Here is a 20677-nt window from a genome sequence, read left to right as displayed (position 1 = left end):
GGGGGGGGATCCTCACAACATCTGCTAAGATACAGCAAGAATAATTAAGGACTGCTTAGATGGGGTCCTAAGCTACTACATTAAGTGAAATCTTCACAATGTAATTCAAACTCTCCAAAATGGATCAAATATCAACAGAGTGCAGACCATTTGAGCCAAGCCAACCTGCATGTTTGACACACAAATAAATGCAGTGATTAAATAACATGTAGCATCTCTTGCTACTCCTGTAACATGCAAACAAAGGCAGCATGAATCAAAGACACCACAGAGCCAGCCTGCTCTTCCCACCTTTCTACCATAACAATTTGTGTACAGTATACAGCAGGTGGCCAATTTGTTTTACAGCCTTTAAGCTCCAAGCACAGCTTAATATAGGCAAAGCCTTTGATCAAATAATAAAAAGCCAGAAAAATAAGTGATTGCTGCATAGAGGTCGCAGCCTATTACTAATTTATACAACACCCCACCCTGGCTCTCAGAGGTTGGCAGCTCTGAATACGGCATACATTTTGTGGAAATGACTTTACTAAACAAACTGAAATGGTTACCATCCATAATTTACAGGAAAAATGCTCCTCTCTCCTCCATGGGCATTAAATCAAAATGTTCAGAATTGATGGGGACAGCCAAGTCCTCTCCCCTAGTACAGATTCAGAACCAGACACTTGCAGCTGGCATAAATCAAGGTATGTCAACCACGATCAGTAGAGCTGCGCCAAATTATGCCAGGCAAAAGCATAGCCCTTATTTCTTAACCTTTGTTTCAGATCAAAGACGCAAAGAGTAAACTCATTTGAAAGGCAAAAAAACAATTCCTTTGCACACAATTCCTCCCTGCGTTAAGCACCAGTGCAAAAATGCATTAGCATTTAGCAGCATGAGCCACAGACCAGTGGCGCCATGGGGATAATAGCATGCACTGATGCTAAATTTTTATTAGAAGTTGTATGCACTTATCTACATCACATGGCTATTCAGAGAATTCCCAACACCTTCTAAACTCCAAGACATTTCAGGATGTATTTTTTAAAAGTGACATGGTTCATATGAATGGCTCATCTTGTTATGAAAGCTTTGACCAATGAAGTCCAAAATGAAATGCCAGTCTTTCAATCTCAACACATGACAGCTAGCATATTAATGAGACAAATTTAAGCTCTATTAATTATATCCTACACCAAAGGAGCTCCCCACCAAAAAGCTTCTTGTTCCTTTAAATAAATAAAAAACCCTGAGCAAATATCATCGATGTCATCATAAAAATGCTTAAAAACCAGCACTGCATGCATGCTGTATACATATATGTATATTATACACATACATCTGTGTATATGAGAAAGACAGTAAAGAGAGAAACTTCAGGCAAAATCATTTAAATCATTTTCTCAGTAATACAAGTAATATTTAAATAGATTTAATAGCACTGCTCCAAACCAGTGAATTATGAGTTTAAAACCTATTAAAATGTAATGTTTTTTTTTCCTTGAGCTGAGGGGAGAGAGATTTAAATCCACTGAATTTTAATATTTCAGCTTGAGCTGCAGGAGGTAGAGAAAGTCCAAATGAACTATTCCATCAGCACCATTCAAGCATGAACATTTTAATCAGTTTTACTTCCTTGGAGTTCTCTAACACAGTTTACGCTGTCATTCTGAAAGCACTTAACACAGAGAGTGTGAAAAACCACCAAGGCTTGTTATTGCCTTCACAATTGATAGCAAATAATTTTGCAGGCTTCCTATCATTAAAGTGTCACTGCTAAAAATTGAGGTTCAGCACTTCTTGTGCTAAATTGTATTTTTTCCCCCCTGGAACATCACTGCATACCTGGTTTGTACATTTTTGCTATATTTCTCTCTGTGATAAACAGGCACACAAGTGCTATCCATTTGTATGCCACAACAAACACTGGTATGCAGTAATACCGCATGGGATGTGTGCACACAAAACATGTTCATTTTAATATATACATTTAAAGATGAATGATAATAAAAGCCAAATAATTGAGGAGGGGGGGGGGATGAACAAATGTTTCTTCAATTTTTATGGCAGTACATTTTCCCTAAAATTGCCACAAGGAACAACCCATGTCATTGTGTTGCACAAGATGAGATTGGGAAAGGGTCATCAAATCTAATCAGCATTATCTGGATACTTAATAATTAAATACTGGTATATACTACCTATTCTACAACTCTATTTGAAGGATTTGTGTCAGACAGGTATTATGTCCTCGTATATTCCAGCATATGAATAAACTTGTTGAAATCAAACACTTTTGTTTATGTTCTGAAAATTAACCTCACATTAATTACTAGTGCAATTACTGAATCATATTTTCTACTGAGCGAATGCCAAAAGTACCTGAAGGAGTAAGCAAGCACTGTCATTGTGGACTTATTTCCTCTAAACAGGTCCTCACAAACTGCTTTGGAAACTATATTTTTAAAACATTAGTTAATTGTGTTTCATTTAAATTCAGACACATTAGTTTGATTGTATTCAAGGTATCTCTTAAATAAATATGCAGATATTCCAAGCACAACCAATACTTGAACAAAAACAGGGGCATAGACTTTCCAATTTCCAGGGGGGGCTGGGGAGGGAGAGGCATAGCTATTAGGGGTGTGCATTCGGTTCGGCCGAATCAAAGAAACCTCCGAATCATCCCTGATTGGGAAGTATACCATGCCGAATACGTCCAAATCCATTTTGAAACCATTATATGGGAGCTGTACACAGCTCACCGTATACTTCTGAATAGATATTCGGAAGTATACGGAACTCCATGGAAAAGGCGGGAAAGGAGCTTCTGCAGCCTCAGGGGAGCTGCTTGCCTCTCCCACCTTTGGAAGCCTTTTCCCGCCTCTCCCATAGCCTCCCTGGGATGAGGGGGGGAGGGGGAGGGGGAGAGGAGCCCCAGCAGCCAATCCAAAGCATGCATTTGCAAAATGCATTACATATGCATGCTTTGCAGAGCTATTGTGTAGCTGATGGCTGGGCTAATCCCCCAGCCATCAGCAACATTGTTGTTCTTTTACTTGGGTATCCAAGTAAACAGTGTTCTCTGGCCAATCACAGAGCAGTGGTATTTTTTGAAACTGCTCTGTGTAGGGCCAGAGAACTTTTTAAAGGAGTCTGCCTGGCTGGACTCCATTCCATTGCTGTTGTGTTGGTGTGTGAGAGATTGTGCTGCACTGGTCCTTGGCCTCAGCTGCTGCTGCTGCTCTCTCTCAGCCTTGCCTGACCTGCTAGGAGAAGAGAAGACGTCTAAGGTAAGACAGTCTTGGGGTTCTTGTTTTTATTTTAGTTAGTAAAAGGACTTTTTAAGACTCAGAGTCCCTTTACTTATCCAGATTTGGATTGGTGAGTACTGGGTAGATTATTTGGGGTTAGAGGGTTCTGATGGGGGTGGGGGCCTGGGGTGGGGGTGGGGTTTGCCAATTTGCCCATATCTTACTTTAGTGAGAGGACTTTTAAAAGTGCAGTGTCCTTTTACTTTTCCTGGTTTGGGTGGCTTGGATTTCTTGGGGTTAGGGTGAAGGTTTTTTGGGGGGGAGGGATTGGTAAAGTTCCTGCATTGTTAAAAGTCAAGTTTTTTACTGTTTTAAAAGGATTCTGTGTTTGCTTTGTTGCTGCTGTGTTGTGCTGCTGTTATTTCTTTTCTCTTCTGGTTCTGGTTCTTGTGGAGTGGGGGCTGTTTGTCCTAATTTTCATTATTAAAAAGGTCACTTTTTAAACAGTTGAGTTTGTTTCTCAGTGGTCTGTTTGGATCTGTCCACCGCTTCTCTTGTTCAAGAGTTGTGTTGTTTGGGGCAGGGCTGGAGAGCTGGCATCTGTAGATTGTATGTTCTGTGGCCGGAAAGCTGGCACCTGGGTGAGAGACCCAGAACCAGCAGGCTTGTTGTTCTTGGCCAGCTCTCCCCGTGTTGTTTAGGGCAGGGCTGGAGAGCTGGCATCTGGGTTTGCTGCAGCCAGGTCTACAGATTAGACCTTGAGCAGATTGTGTTTTGTGTGGCAGTGACATTAGCAACTGGGTTTATATTGGTTCCAGGCCAGCAGGGTTCATAGAGTAGATAGATGGATGTAGTGCATTTGGGTCCTATAGAAATGGTGATGTGAAGTTAGGTTTGGCTTTGGGTGCCCCTGGAATGGGACCCCCTGGCCCAATCATTTTGGGACTTGGAGGTTTTGTAAGGGAGAGTCCCTGCGGGTTCCCTGCAGTTTTGGGGGCTCTCCCTCAAACCCCCTGCCCCCTAGTAGCCTCTAATTATGCCCTATGTTGTTATTGATTTCAATGGCCCATAGGGTATAATGGTGGGATGGGGCACCCTCTTTGGTGCCCCTGGAATGGGACCCCCTGGCCCAATCTTTTTGGGACTTGGTGGGTTTGTAGGAGAGAGTCCCCTGAAAATATGGGGGCTCTCCCTCAAACCCCCTCCCCTCCAGATGGCTTCCAATATACCCTATTTTGCCATTGATTTCAATGGCCATAGGGTATAATGGGGCCATATATTCGGATATAGCCGCGCATCTACCGTATATGTGGCTATTCCTAGTACCGGTATTCGGAAAAAAACGATATTCTGAATTTCTTGGCCCTGTGTATTTCCAAATCCGTGTAAATCCTAATTTTTTTTTGCACACTCCTAATTGCTATGCTAGGTCCTTAAAGGAACCGGGTGTCAAGTCTGATGTTTCAATAACGAGACCTTCTTGATAAAAAAAGTTTCTAGTTTATTGTAACATGTTGCAAGACTGTAGAAATAGATTGAGAGACTGGCGAGCATGCACAAAGAGCAAACATTTAAGGTATACATCAAAGGGATTCCTGAGGGAGGGGGCACTCTATGCAGGGCACATTCACACATTGTTGTTGTTTTATCGTTCTCAAGCACCGGCTGGCCTTGGGCACTTTCTTAGCACCGGCTATCTCTGAGAAGGCACCACAATCTTGTTCCCATATTCCCAGTTCCAAGCATTGCTACATAACAAAGGAGGGGAGGGGGGGGGAAGGAGAGCTTGAGCTAGCAGCATCTGAATACAGAGTGGTTTTACCCAGGATCCTTTTCCTGAACCAAAGTTTAGCACTAAACTACTCATACATTATAGCAGACTTGACACCGGGGCCCCAGTGACATCATAGGGAAGAGCCAGTAACATCATAGAGAGAAGCCTTAATTCTGTGGAGGCGGAACCATGGAGATTTAGGGAGGGGCTCTCCAGAAATTTAGGGGGACCTAGGAACTCCTGGGAACATCCCTAACAATGCCCTTATGCTAACTCAAACCCAGGAAAAGTGGTTATAGTGGTATGTCAGTCGTTTCTTGCTGTGTCCTGTTTTTGAAATTCACTTTTAGAAACATCACTTTAAGATCTGCAATTACATACTATGTGCACAGGACAAACTAATGGTCACAAATTTGACAGTAAGAAATGCAACACAGAGAAGCTTGTAGGGAAACACTTGAAGTTTTCCTTGACATTCATTACAGAAAACTTGCTTCTGCCTTATTCACAAGGGTAACTTTGTACTGAAATTTACTAAATTATGGCATCACAGATGCCTCTGTTTGGTCAATAGATGGCTGGAGTCTCCAAGCCAGGGCAGAATACAAAACAGTTGCAGTGCACTCTATTTCTGAGCAATATACAGAGTTCAGAGTAGTAGCAATCTTCTTCTCATTTCAAACTCATATCCTATGAGCGAAAGTATATTTTGAGGCAATTCATAACCATGACCCCAAAGAAAACTCACACTTATGCCACCTAGGATTTTATATACCTTGCCTTCTTAGAAACAGGGCCATAGTTAGGATTTTAAAAGTTAGGGGGGGGGGGGTCTTTTTTAAAAAAATCAGGAGACACACTTTCCCATCCACTGTGAAGCTTTCTTGTGTAGAGGCAAAAGCTGGAGGCTCTGAAAGTGGCAATATGCAGTTGAGGCAGCCAATCCTAAAACTTCAAGAAGTCAAGAGTAAAGAAGGGACTGCACCTTGCGTGCAAGCTGGGGACTGCAAGCCTTCCACCTCCCATGCCAGCGCTTTGCAGCCTGCAGCTCCATCTATCCCCCCTCCCCAGCCCATTCCACTTGGCTTTCTCCACCTCTCTCTCCTCTGCCTCCCTCCTCTCCACCTGCTGCTTTTGCCGCTTCAGTGCACTGTGCCCTGCTCAGCTCTTTCAGTTTTGGCTGCTGCTGCTTTGCCAACTCAGCCATGGCAAAAAAAAAAGCAGGTTGCACCCCGGAGTCAGCAGCCTTGCTTGGAAGTCAGAGGGCAATGCTCTCACAGGCCCTCCTGGGGCTACAGGCCTGCTTAGAAACTATCATTCCACTCTGGGGGCTGTCATTCGAGCTCCAGAATGCTTTTGCTACTCCAAAGCACTGCCATTCCATTTTGAACAAAAACAGGGGCATAGACTGTCCAATTTCTTGGAGGGTTGGAGGGGGGACAGAGGCATTGCTATCCTAGGTCCTTAAAGGGACCAGGGGCTCAATGGCATTCCAGTTCCAGAGTAGTCTATCTGGGCCCAGAGACCTTAATAGAAAATCCATTCCACATTTTCTTTGCAACTTTTCTTGTGCTTTGATGTATTTCAATGAAGCCCATGCCAGTCAACTAGCATTCCGGGCTCACATTATATCTAATGGACTTTCAAGCTTCTCCCATTGTTTTCAATGGAAAATGGACAATCCTGTCATTCCTTTTAGTACATTCCTCCCAAAGAATCCCCAAATCTATATCAATACATTTGCTGTAGTTTTGAAAGTGCTACTCAACTGGATGGGTCCCCCCCCCCAATTTCTTCTCAAAGCATTCGCTGGTTGGTTGCCCCTTTGAAACTGTACCACACCTTTTTAGGTAACAACAAAATGAAGAGCTTGAATATACAAAGTGCACATTCCTTGCCAATGTTCTTCCAGGGCTGCATACAGGGCAAAAGAAAATCTTAAAGGTCTCTGATCTGCAAGTTGCCCCCCCCCCCCCACAAATCTTAACTTCCCCCCAAATGTAAATTGGACTCAAGGAAGTAAATTGGGCCCAACAGAGGCCTCACAGTCTGCTGTTGCTACACACTGAAAGTGGGTGGAGTCAGCCAGGGTTAAGGACTATACTTTCTTTTCTGAAAGACACCAAACATATTCAAGGACTTATGTATGCTGTATATCAAAACCTAAGTTATTAATCCTACAGAGTGTAAAGTTACAACTGAAAACCTTTGCAGATCACAACTGCCTTTTACAATATCAAGTGTCCTTCAGCCCTCTAGGTCAGCCAGATGGACAAAATGGCCACCTTCCCTAGACACTGGGTTAGAGGTCTGTCTCTGATAGACCTAGCCACGAGAGACCTTATCTTCCTCTTGAAGGAATGTTATCAAATTTCTTTCCCCACCCTTTGACCCAGATCTGCCCAGGTCAAGGCAGCTTTTCCTATCTCCAGAGATCCATCTTCCTAAAGACTCTCTAGCATTTGATAGCTCTACACATATACCTCCCTGCTTGGAAAAGGGAGGGGGGAGAAGATGGATGTTTAACCATCCCACTGTCTATCCTGCTAGCTCAAATAGCAATTTAAGACGAGGAGCCTGGAAGGTCATTACACACTGACTCCCTTCTTTCCATCCCAGAGGAAAACATGCACACAGGGAGTTTTCCTGTTTGCCAATGTCCCAGGAGAAAAATGCATTTTTTCACAGGATGTATTATCCCACTCATTTCTCTGAGGATCACTATCTTTCCTTCTTGTAAATCTAAAATGGATTGGAAAACATCTTCATAAACTTGGAGTTTGTCACTATTGCCTGGCACTGGTTTCCTGGGGGAGGATCAGATACCACCCCAGCAAAACCCAAGGAAGAGTGCCCCCCCCAATAGTATATGCCTATGAATGAACGTACAAAGGGACCCGATCTAATTGCAGGCATCTAGATCTTATTTAGTGCCTAACACTACCAATACAACACCTATTGAACCTCAACTTATTTCAGAGGATTTAAGTTTACGTTTCCAGTAAAATTAACGCAACTTATACATACTTTTAAATTGTGACTTTATTTCATACCACAAACTTATAATTAATGTAACATTACACCAATGAATAATAACTTCAGATAAAACAATGTTCAAGGTCCCATTCCAAAATGCCATGAACAATGCTGGCTCAAAACACTAATCAGGGTTGTAAGTTCCTAGGTGTTTTGCACAATGGTGTACAAAAACCTCTCTCAATTAAACTCTGAACTGCAAAAAGGGAACTATATTGATAAGACATCTAGGCCCTGTTCACACAGCGTGTTGAGTCCATGTTAAACTGACTCGGTTCTGTTCCAAATATCTTTGTTCCGGATATTATCGATCAGACTGCCATACTGCAATTCTAATCACTCCGCAGTGAAACCGTCTTCTGCCGTCCACACGATAGCACCATGCAGTTCTTTTCTGCCACTATTATGTGCATGCACACATTATGCACATGTGCACATAGGTTAACACATTATGTGGTTATGCGCATATCGCTAAAAAAATTGGCGACCATAAACCAGATGTCTGAGGCTCCTTTTGCTCTGGGATAGCCTTCAGGCATCCGGAAGTTGGTTAATATCGCAGCAGATGGAGAAAACGATGCAATGAAACCAGAGAACTAAGAAAACACCGCAAAGGAGCAGGTAACAAAATAATCCAGTTCCGAGAAGGATTTTTTTTGGGGGGGGGGGGAGGGGAGGGCTACCATGAGTTAATACCAGGAGGCAGATGTTGCTGTCTGATCAGCCACTTTAAATCCGAAAGGAAACAGCGGCAATATCTGATTATACTGTGCGTCTGAACAGGGCCCTAATGTAATTTCATGTAATCAAGCAGACTACATTTACGAATGCTACTATTGCACATCTTTCACTTAAGATATGTATCCCCAGAATGCAAAAAAGTTGCAACTAAATCAGTCTGAGCCATTGCCAACCCTAACAAACTTCCCCAGATAAATTTGTGCCATAGAATGACAACTATTTTTCCTTGCTGGTGTCTTTGCCTTGAAGAGATGCATCAAAAGTAAAAATTTAAAATTTTTCTCACTCCCCCACTCATATATACATTGCATCTCTGACAAAAATTGTGAATATATAGGAGACAGTTTTGTAGGCTGAACTGATTCAAATGTAGTAGCATAGAAAAGACTTGCACACAGGTTGCATTCAGACATGCTGATAAACTGTGGCCAGACTGAAGTCCAGTTAATTGCAACGTCAGTTGAACAAACCATTAAAAAAAATTATTTGTATATTTGTGCATGAATGTCTGCACCTGGAAGACTTGTTAACCTCTGGTGACTGACCCCTACTGGGGGCCTGGTGAATATTCGGAGAGATGGTTGAATAGAGCCTGCCCCAGTCCTCTCGACTGGGTATTTCAAGGTCTCCCATTCAAGTACTAACAACAGTCGACCCTGCTTAGCTTCTGAGATCAGGTTTGCCTGGGCTATCCAGATCAAGGCAGGTTGTTTTTTTTTTTTTAAATTAGCACTAAACTGGGATTGCAAACTATGATTTGAAGCAGGTTTATACTAATTTTGGTTTGTTGTGGCTTCTGAATTCTAACCACTATTTGTAAAGCAGTTCAGCCCCACAGAGCTGCAGAGTCACAAGGAATGAAAGTGGGTTTTCCATGTTCAGAGATGAAATGAGATTTCAGCATAACTTGACATTTGTTACTTATTTGTCAGACTAATCACAGGTTAAACCCTGGAGCAGGGGCCACTGAAACTGTTGAACATGTTTTCCTTTCATGCCAATTTTACCAGGAGATACCGGCAAGATTAATTAGTTCCTTAATAAATAGATTTCAGGGTCATTTCAGTCTTTCTAATTTTGAGATCACTAGGAAGTTTCTTATGGGAGTGATCCCACAGATTACAGGTCCTTGCACAAGGTTCTTTTCAATTGCATGTAAAGTTCGCAATGATATGTTCTGAAACCAAATTTAATTGCTATTTTATATAACGTCCCACTGTTATCTTATGCGATGTTTGAATATTTTGTAAGTATTTTAGTTTTTTTTAGCTTTTGTAATTTTTTTCTGATTTGTGCTGGTCATTGACCATATTAAAACTGAACGAACAAATTAACCATAGCTTATGTTTCCTAAATAGAGTCTTCTCAGCCAACTGTTGCACAATGGAATGGTGTCTCCTCTTGATTCTATTACTTGTTCTTATATTATAGATTAAAGGAAAGAAAATTATTTGTTAATAATAACTTTTTATTTAATAACAACTTTTATTTATATCCCGCCCTCCCCGCCGAGGCAGGGGAGGGTGGGATATAAATATTGTTTTTCTCTAGGTGCCCCAAATACTCACATGCTGCCTCCAATAGCTACCTACAGTAGTTATAATCCCTCACAAACAGTGTTCCCTGTAAGATGAGTTAGTGTAAACTAACTCAAAAGTTTTTTAAGCCTCCAGCTCACACATTTTTGTCTTAGCTCAGGAAAAATGGTCCCAGAGCAAACTAATTTATGCAGTACCTCACAACTTTAATGCCAGTAGCTCACAAAGTAAAATTTTTGCTTCCTAGAAACAAACAAAACACTTTCCCTATCTTGGTTTCACATACACAGAATCACTGCTCCAGAGGTAAGATGGACACAGAAATGAAGGGGCTAAAGCATCGAAGTCTCACATTATAGAGTTTACTGATTAAGTATGGGGTCTCCTCATCCTGTAAAAATCATACATGAGCTTCAGATTCTCAGTTCCTACATGTCCAGTATCTGATTTGGATTGTGTCTGTGGTGTAGCTTCAGCATTTCTCCCTGAACCCATTTTCTGACCTCAAATGGAACTGGGGGACACAATTAGGGAAATCCACATGTACACATGGGTTACCCTCAAAAGGCCAAACAGTCCAGGCCAATTGCAGGTCAGGAAAATGGCATGGGGGTGGCATTAATCCCTTCTCTCATGTGCACCACAGATTCAATTCAAATCAGATACTAAATGCATTAAAATTAGGGAGAGTCCATTAGTTATTTGGGGACCCCAAACTCAACCTGTGTACTCCCATGGGATAGCCAGCAGTACCAAGCCTTTGTTTTCATGGCCTTGCCCTCTGATGACTAAGGAAAAAATCAGTCCTACCCATCCCTCCTAACCTCAGAAATCACCATAAAAACCTGATCTCAGACTAGCAAGCATGCTAAGCAGAAAGAGCTCTATTCCTAGACTGGCAGGAAGACTGGTTGGCATCAATGCGCATGGTTAAAGCAAACTACACCTTATCTTAAATTTAAAAAGTAAGATTCAGATCTTTTCCAGTGGTCTCCCAGAAATCTGAAAAATGCTCAGATTTTTCCACTGTTATAATAATAATATAATAATAATAAATTTTATTTGTACCCCGCCCTCCCCTGCCGAAGCAGGCTCAGGGCGGCTAACAATACGGTGACCAATGGTGCACCAACAATAAAACAGTTAAACATTAATTGACCTTAAAAACCTGATTAAAACAATTAACTAAAACATATTATAACGCTATCCTTGACGCTCTTCTAGTTGATGCTGATGGCGGATTTTCTTCGTTATCAGTATAATTCAGTTATTCATAAGCTAATTTAAAAAGGGTGGTCTTGCAGGCCCTGCGGAACTGATCAAGGTTCCGCAGGGCCCGCACCTCCTCTGGAAGTTGGTTCCAGAGATATGGGGCTGCGGCCGAAAAGGCCTGAGAGCGAGTGTTCTGTAGTTTGATTTGTCTTGGCCCAGGGGTAGTCAGTCTGTTCTTTCCTACTGACCTCAGTGCTCTCTGGGGTTCATACGGGGAGAGACGGTCCTTCAGGTAGGCTGGTCCTCGGCCATATAGGGCTTTAAAGGTGATAACCAGCACTTTTCAAGGAGAGCTGATCTCTGCCATTTGGACTCCAGACAACAGATCCCTCTTCCCCATCTTGGAAGAAATAACTGATTTGGAGGGTGGAGTGCATGGCATTATATTCCCCTGAGGCCTCTCCCTTTCCTGATTAAAGCAGCCTGGGTTACCTAGCAACAGCCTCTGGTTAGTGCTTCCCGGGGGCAGCCATGGGCTCTAAGGAAACACTTCTAGTGGGGCTTGGCCTCCTTGGCTATTTCTGTGGCCCTTGGAGGCCGCATGTCCTGGGAGGCCTTTTGTGAGGCTGCAGTTGCTCTTGTGAGGTAGGTGGGGCTGAGACAGCTCTGAGAGAGCTGTGACTGTCCCAGGGTCACCCTGATGGCTTTATGCAGAAGAGTGGGGAATCAAATCTGGTTCTCCAGATTAGAGTCTGATGCTCTTAACCACTACACCAAACTGGCTCTCAAACTAGCCACTGTTCTGATTTGACTAATATTTGTCAGTCTCATGTTTGCCTGTCTTATCTAGTTGCACATCTTTTATAAACCATGTTTTGATACAATTCGATTGGTTTTTAATGTTGTGTTTTAATGTCTTGGTTTTGTGATGCTGTATGTTTAATTAGCATTATTTTATTAGTTGTAAACCACCTTTATAAGGCTCTGGAGAGACAGCATGTAATTTATTTATTTATATTTTGATTTATATCCCGCCCTTCCCACCGAGGTGGCTCAGGGCGGCTTACAACATATAAAACTTACATAGGTTTGGCTTAAAAACAATTACATGGCAACAGTTTAAAACAATAAATTAATAAAACATAGGACATAAAAACCAGTGGTCTGTCAGAATGCACTCTAGCTCCATCCAAAAATTCTCAGTGTCAATTAGTTATAGGCCAGCTGGAAGAGGACTGTCTTGCAGGCCCTGCGGAACTGCCCTAGGTCTCGCAGGGCCCTCACCTCTTCCAGCAGCTGGTTCCACCAGTAAGGCGCCGTTACCGAGAAGGCCCGATCCCTGGTGGATTTCAGACGGGCCTCCTTTGGCCCGGGGATTACTAGCAGGTTTTGCGAACCCGATCTCAGTACTCTCTGGGGAACATGTGGGAAGAGACGGTCCCTAAGGTAGGCAGGTTCTAGGCCATATAGGGCTTTAAAGGTAATGACCAGCACCTTGTACCGGACTCGGAATATTATTGGCAGCCATTTCTCCAGCTGTATAAATAAAATAAACAGATGAAACATCTTTGATCCAGTTAACTACAATCAACTTTTTAAAATCTGGATTGTGACCTTAATATTTAATGTTCAGTAGATTTACACACTAGAGGCATGAAATTATACTATTATGTTGAGAGGGCCCTCTAAATGGTATGAACAGTTTAGAAGAGGAAGTATTAAATGCTGCAATATGAATAAGTTAATAACTCTAGAGGACATTCAGTTATGCATTGCAGGCCTGAAATTATTTTAGTTTTAAATAGTTTGCTACAGTTATGACAGTGAAGTATTCTCCAACAGCCTCTTCCTCCCTACCCTCACTTCCTCCTATCGTTTTTCGTCAAACCATTTTTTAAAATGATGGATAATGTCTAACTTGTGTCAATCTGTTGGTAATTTTCAGTGGAACACGACCAGTGAAAGAAGTCATTATAAGTGTTTCATTCCATTAAACACAACTAGTTTACTGTCAAGAGAACAAGTTGTCTTTCCCTGTTTCAAGTTCACTTCAGCATTCCGCATCTGAATTGCACGGATAAGTGATTTCGTTCATTTACCAATGAAGGTAAAATACTACAAAGTTAACAAAGTGTTTCATCAGATTTCATGAAATTCTTCCAGGATATGAAAGATCTACAAGGCATCGAATATCCATATATTCAAAGAGTAGAGCCACATAGTAGAATCCCTTTTAATCAGTCCTTGATCACTTTCACTTATTGTGTATCCCCTGTGTACATTTCACTTCACAAAAAATCTACCTTTTTCTAGTAATTCCTGATTTTTTACATCTCTTGAATATCTCCAGGGTATTTACCTAAATGAAGCAGAACAGCAGAATAGCCCATGTGTGTAAACTGATGAAAAGGGCCAGGAAGAGCAAGTGGTGGAAATTATGCTCTGAGCTTCAAATTCAGGAAAATGAAGAAGAGGACAAGCCTCCTGTCATAATTTACTTTTTACACCCCAGTTTTCCCATAGCTCAAGGTGATAATTATTCAGATTTTTAAAAAATACAAAATACAACAAAACGTCCTCTTTCTCCTTAAAAATATAAGACTTTTGTATAATTTTATTTTCACTTTTTTAAAGTGTATTTCCTTATTTAACTATACTCTTTTAAACTAATTTAAATATTGAATTAAATATTAATATTTAAATATTAAGTCTTCCCCAGTGAAATCACTACAACTCCCATGGGGCAGTGCAAGTATAGAGAGACAGCCATGTAGGTGGTCAGTATCAATCTACTATCAGGGAAGTCTAAGATCAAAATCCCCAATCAATCAAAGGAAGATGTGAAAGAAAAATCAAAGGACATGTGCTGGGTAAATTTAGCCTGGACACACACACTCAGCCTAATCATGGCTTGTTATTCCTCTTCTAAATAGTTCACATGCTTTCCTGCTGAGAAAACTGGATAATGAGGGCATGAATACAAGGATAAAGAGGGAGGCAAACCAGTTGCACCCAGGAGACACACACACACTCTCTGTAGCAGGGCAAAAACCTCATATCTTGAATAAAGCATTTCTGGTCTTAAAGGTGCTTTTCTTTGTATCTCTCCCCTGTGATCAATCAAGGGAACTAGGCAAAGGAAACTCTCCCTCTTTCCCTCCCCCCCCAGGGTACAAGGAGGGGCAGGAGTCTCAGCCAACAGAAGGAAGAGGGATTTGGCTCAATAGCTCCACTGTGTGAGTCAGAGAGTCTGGCACCCCAGGCTCTCTCAATTACACAGCAGAGCTACAGAACGCAGCTCTTCCAGTGGCTGATGTTCCTGCTCCCTGCTCCTCCCTTTGGGAAGAGGGAAAGAGTGAGAGGCTGCTTGGCTTGGCTGCCTTATCACAGGGGAGAAATTAAAAATGGTGGCCAAAGGACGCAGGCAAGGGAAAAGGAAGCAGATGATGACCAGTTGCTCATGGTCCTGCTAAAAGCCCTGTGGGGGACGATCAGGTCCAAGGGATGGACATTCAACATCCCTGGAAACAATTAGTAACATTAGTAACAATTTGTAACTGGAGAATATACACCAATGTCCCATTTCTACCTCTTTGGTTTCTTGAAACAGTTACAGAATCTTCTCCACTTTGCCGGAAAATGTCATCAAGTCACAGCCAATGTATTGGGACCCTCTGGCAGGCCCATAGTGCCCCATGGAGCCCAGAGGTTCAGCCTCCTTGTGGATTTTATGGGCCCCCTTCCCCAAGCCTTGGCTCCCCCTCAGGACTCCTCACCCTGATTGCCTCAGCACATGAAGCAGGTAGCAGCACTGTCAAGCTCTGCCCTGAAGCAGTCTGAGCAGAGTTGGGTGGATGGGACAGCAGATTCTGAAAGTTGGTGCTCCCAGCAACCCTTTGTCCAGCCATGAAGAGCTGGGGGCTCCATGTGCTGCCTTGTTTTCCACTGCCATGATCCTGAACAGTAAGTTCTTGGGTGGGAGGGAGGAGAGGTCCCTAGATTGCACAGGCTGCAAGGGCAACTAGAGTCCTTTTGGGTGGGGGAGGAGGGAGGGAGGAGGGCAGCCAGGACATGTCTCCCCCAGCCAGCATGTACAAGATGTGTGTGTTCCCTGCTGTCCCCGGCTGGGAAAGGGCACAGGAAAGCAGGGAAATGGGAAGGGAGTGCAGAGATACAAATCAGCCTTCTTTTGAACTTCAGAACTGGAAGCTGAGCTCCAGGAAAGGTATAAGGGGAATTGGAGTTTACATGCAATTTAAACTGCACTGGAGGGGGGAGGGAGAGGGGTGGCCCCGAGCCTCTCTAGCTTCTTGCTCCCACTCCTTGGTCCCCTCCTAAGGCCCCCCTGTGCCCCCCCTCCCTTTTCAACTCTTAGCTACAGGGCTGCCCTGTGGAATTTTCAAGGCAAGGGACAAACAGAGGTGGTTTCCATTGCCTGCCCACAAGCAACTTTAGACTTCCTTGGTTGTCTCTGTTCCAAGTACTAACCAGGGCTGACCCTGCTTAGCTTCCAAAATCTGACAAGATCAGGCTAGCCTAGAACATCCCTCATCCACTAAACATTCAAAATATATTATATTAAGAAAGAAATTAAGCTAAAACAATAATTAAGTGCATCTCTTACTTTCCAAACCACCAGAAAGCACACTTCTAATTTGCTGCTATTTGGTGATTTAAGCTAATGCTGTGAATTTAATTTAATAATTTAATAATTTAACAAAACCCATACATTCTTACCAACAATACACAGTGCCTTTAATTAAAACAGTGTTCAGTATTAGGAAAGCTATACACACATACCTGCAAACCAGAGTCAAAAATTAAGTTTAAGTTACATGGACAGTGTGTGCTTTAAAAAAAAAAAAGCAGGCCTTTGCAATTTATTTCATCAGAAGAATATTTTAGACAGCAGTATTTTTATTAGGTAATGAAATCTAATTGGGAAATTATTCATCTTCTAGTTTCCCCATTGGAGCATAAAAGACATACAACAAATGTTATTCATGATTGTGGACGACCCACTCTATCTGATTCATCCCCTTCTTTCTAAGGGGCACTTCAGAGGAAATAAAGGTTACTCTTTCCCATTTATATATTTTAATTGACTGCTGGTATTTTCTGTGGTCAGAAGGATAGGAAAGAGTGCTCAAAATAGCCCATTAGGAAAAAAAAAAGTTACAATCAGACCACTGCTTCACTCTGCTGTCAGCAATGATCAGAGTGCCCCTATTTCCTTGTTAAAAGACAGAAGCATAAATGAAGGAATATCTTCACTACATATTGATTATTCGGCAACTCTTATCCACATCTTCACTCAGCAATGTGAATTTTAATGAAAGTAAATGGAGTAATTAGCATTTCAAAGTGTGTTTGATCCACTGAATTTTTAAGAGAGACTTTTATGTATATTCTATATACAAAAGGGAAAAAACGCATTTGGAAGTGGGCAGAGAAAGGGAAGGTGCATTGTGAGGTCTTCATTAGAATAGCTTAAACAACTGCTTGCACTAACTGAATAATTACAGATGTGAATCATGGGCTATTAGCAATTTTCCCACCTTTATTTTATATGGTTCTGAACATCCAACTGTTTTATCAGCCTTTAGAAGTTAGTCATAAGAAGTTTTTTTTTCAGGAGTGCTATTAAATATTACAGGATTTTGGTGCTATGTTTATTAAATACTGCCTCTAATGTCTGATATGCAGGAAGCATATTTTAGTTAATGAGAAAAAGAGATAGGCACAGACCCAAACCTGAGTCAAAGTCTGTGTTGGACATTACCCAGTTTGGAGTTAACAAGCTGAAGTCAGGAAAAGCACCTTCCACCAAATACGCATGAGTTTCTCTGCTCAGTTCGGATCGCATGTTTGGCAAGCCACTTCCAGGCGGTATTGGGCCCCACCCCCAGTGTGCCAGTATTATCTGTAAATAACACTGATGATGTGCTTGTGTCACTTCTGGGTAACAAGGGCATTCCAGGGGGCAGGGGCTGATGCCACCTGAACAAGTTCAGTTTGGGCGGGATTTTTGTTCAAGGGTTTGGTTTCGGATTTGGTTTGGGGCCCCCTGGTTCATGAGCCTCGGACTGAGCCAGGTTTCTCAGTCTGTTCCCATCCCTAGAGGGAAACATTAGCATTTGCTAGTAAATTCAGCATGACTGGATGGGCCCTTGTCCAGTGAACACCAGACTGTCAACACAGCATTTTTAAAATAATTAAAGGTTGACAGAATATTAAAGACATATGAACACTGTAAACCATACCTGCCAATTTCACAATGGTAATAAAATTTACTATGGCAAGCAAGAAGGAAACTTTGCTTCCAGTCGAGAGCAGATACAGGCTGACATCTAAAAAAATCCTACCCTTGAGAGCAAAGCACTTGCATAAGCCACCCTGAGCCACTCGTGGGAAGGGCGGGATATAAATCTTAAATAAATATATATATGGCATATATATGCCATTTTAGAGGGTCTTACAACCTCTGGGACTCACTTTTAGGGGGTATGACAACCTGAATCAGGAAGGTCTAGAACAGGGGGTGTCAAACATGCGGTTCAGGGGCGGAATCAAGCCCCCAGAGGGTTCCTATTGGGCCCCCAAGCAACTGGCTGTCATCTGCTTCCTTCTCTCTATATCTTGCTTCCCTCTGCATAATAGCTTGCTTTGCAAGGCTTCCTCAATTGCACAGGAGCCACAGAGCAAAGTTTCTATTTTCTCCATTTCTTCTGAGGCTCCTCACTTGGGGAGAAATGGGGGAGGAATAGCTTGCTTTGCCAGGATCTCTCAATTGCACAGCTACTGAGCCAAGCTTCTCTTCCTTCTATTGGCTGAGGCTCCTCCCCACCAGCCCCTTGGGGAAGGAAGGAAAGAGCCAGAACTTCTTTTGCCCATTTCCCTGGATCCCATGGGAGAAATACAAAGCAAGCATCTTTAAGACCAATTAAGCATGTTTTAAGAATATATATGTGTGTTTGTTGTGTTTTTTATAAAATTTATATCTCTGCTACCTAATCTTAAATAGGTACACACATGGCCCAGCCCGATGTGGCTTGGCCCAACCCGACATGGCCCGGTCCAACAAGGTCTCATTTATGTCAGTTACAGTCCTCATAAGAAATGAGTTCGACACCCCTGGTCTAGAATGATATGGTAGTTAGACTACAAATATGGAGACCCAGATTTAAATTATTTCTCCATAGTGAAGCTGAATGGGCAAACTTGGGTAAGCCACTCTCTTTTCCTCACATATTTACAGTGAGAAGGGGGGGGGGGAGGGAAGAAATATATTCAAGGAAAAGTGACTAATAAGGTATTAAAAATAAATAATAAAAATGAATGGGGAAATCTTAATGCACATGAGAACTATGTTTTTACCCTTCAGAAGAAAGAGTGCAATTATTATATGGCAATATATTTGCACAGAGGTTAAAAGAATGCTGAACTGTAAGAGAAGATTGTAAGGATTCAAGGAACAGATAAAAGACTCCCTGGTTTTATTCCATTGATTGATATATGAATATAATCAAAAGTAGGAGAACAATTTCACACAGGATTATGGGAACCCAGGCCAGGATAACTCATTAACATTCCTACAAGATATTTGCATAGGGCTCCTTCAGCATGTCAGTCTCTTGCTGGTAAGGTCCATTTTACTTTTCTGTACATAGGGATTCTTAAAATGTACACAGACAAATGGACAAAGAACAAAATAGACAGAAATGATATGTGCCTGACCAGCCATCTTGTATGTTCTGCAGCAGAACCTACATTGAGTTTCTTTCTTCATTCAGAGAAGACAGCTACTACCATGGACCATGTGCACAGAAACCATCCAGATCTAACAGGCAACTAGAATGGACTTACTGATGGCTGTTGGCTTCTTCTTGTGTTGTTTTACAGGATTTTATATTGACCTTTTTACTGTCAGCTACCTCAGGAGCTTCGGTTGACAGGTGGATATAATTTTGGGAAACTCCAAATATCAAATAAATGCTTCACAGAAGCACTCAAGACACATGGCTTCAGCAAGCCTCACATCTGCACTGTCTGATTTGATCTTCCACCATGGAAAATTCCATATTCTCAGAAAGGTACATTTTAGATTGTGGAAATGCCTGATTTGGTCTTCCACCATGGAAAATTCCACATTCTCCGAAAGGTACATTTTAGATTGTGGAAATGCCTAGACCTGAGATTGACAAAATCTCAGGTTACCCACTACACTGTTCATGAAACTGGATAAGAGCCCAAGATGTGTATCTTCTACTACTGTCCACTTTCTGGACTTAAATAATGGTAACAGCAAAAATAAAAATGAGAAGTGGCAACACAGTCAATGAAAAGTCTGTGCACCAGCTGTTATTAGAAAGTTTCAACAGTACTGTAGGATAGGCTACAACAAAGGGCCATCTTGACCAGTTTGTGGTAGCACAGGCTAACTAGAATTGCTGCATCCATTGGGTACTCAATCTGCCTTTGACTAGCTAAAGAAATTAAACAAAAACAACAAAACCCAAAGTTCAAAAAAGAAAAAATAAAAGAAAGCAAACTGATTTTTTTTTTAAAAAAAATAATAAAAGACTATTAAAGCTAAAATGGAAAGACCACATACCCCAATGATTGCGTTCAGTTCTGCCATGGTCACTTGCTTGGCACGTTCCACAGCCTGCACCACTTGTTGCTGGTGCTATAAATGAAGATCAGAGACAGAATAAAATTATTTGCTTTCTCATGAATTAAGCATAGAATTTCCTGCTGGTTTTTCTCCTTTAAAAATAAACTTTAAAAATCCCTTCAGACAGCATGCAGGCTCAAAATAAAAGATGTCTTAAAGAACTTAAATCTGGAACAGATGCATAAGGGACTCAAGATGAGGGTTTATTTTGTTCAGATCAAGTAGTTACCTGGGAATCAACTCTTATTCACTGTTCCCACAGGAACCAAAATCCAGTCCAAAGCAACCGTGACTCTGTAGGGCAGGGATAGCCAACAGTAGTTCTCCAGATGTTTTTTGCCTACAACACCCATCAGCCCCAGCCAGCATGGCAAATGTCTGGGGCTGATGGGAGTTGCAGGCAAAAAACATCTGGAGAGCTACCGTTGGCCACTCCTGCTGTAGGGCACTGCTGTCCAGA

At 42.0% G+C, this 20677-nt stretch overlaps 1 protein-coding gene across 8 annotated transcripts in view; it reads right to left on the bottom strand.

The window, feature by feature from the left end:
- LOC132569374 (transducin-like enhancer protein 4) overlaps nt 1–20677 on the bottom strand; it is a 222268-nt gene that overhangs the window by 93270 nt on the left and 108321 nt on the right. For 4 of the 8 annotated variants that reach the window (XM_060235383.1, XM_060235385.1, XM_060235384.1 and 1 more), the window contains exon 6: nt 20155–20229. The exons of the other annotated variants lie outside the window; for them this stretch is intronic. In XM_060235383.1, coding sequence (XP_060091366.1) covers nt 20155–20229 — 75 coding nt within the window. The remainder of the gene's footprint in view (nt 1–20154; nt 20230–20677) is intronic. 8 annotated transcript variants of the gene reach the window in all.

This window comes from Heteronotia binoei, chromosome 4 (genome assembly GCF_032191835.1).
Source record: "Heteronotia binoei isolate CCM8104 ecotype False Entrance Well chromosome 4, APGP_CSIRO_Hbin_v1, whole genome shotgun sequence".
Lineage (NCBI taxonomy): Eukaryota > Metazoa > Chordata > Lepidosauria > Squamata > Gekkonidae > Heteronotia > Heteronotia binoei.
The sequence above is the reverse complement of the archived record's forward strand: the minus strand, read 5'-3'. Positions and strand labels throughout refer to the sequence as shown.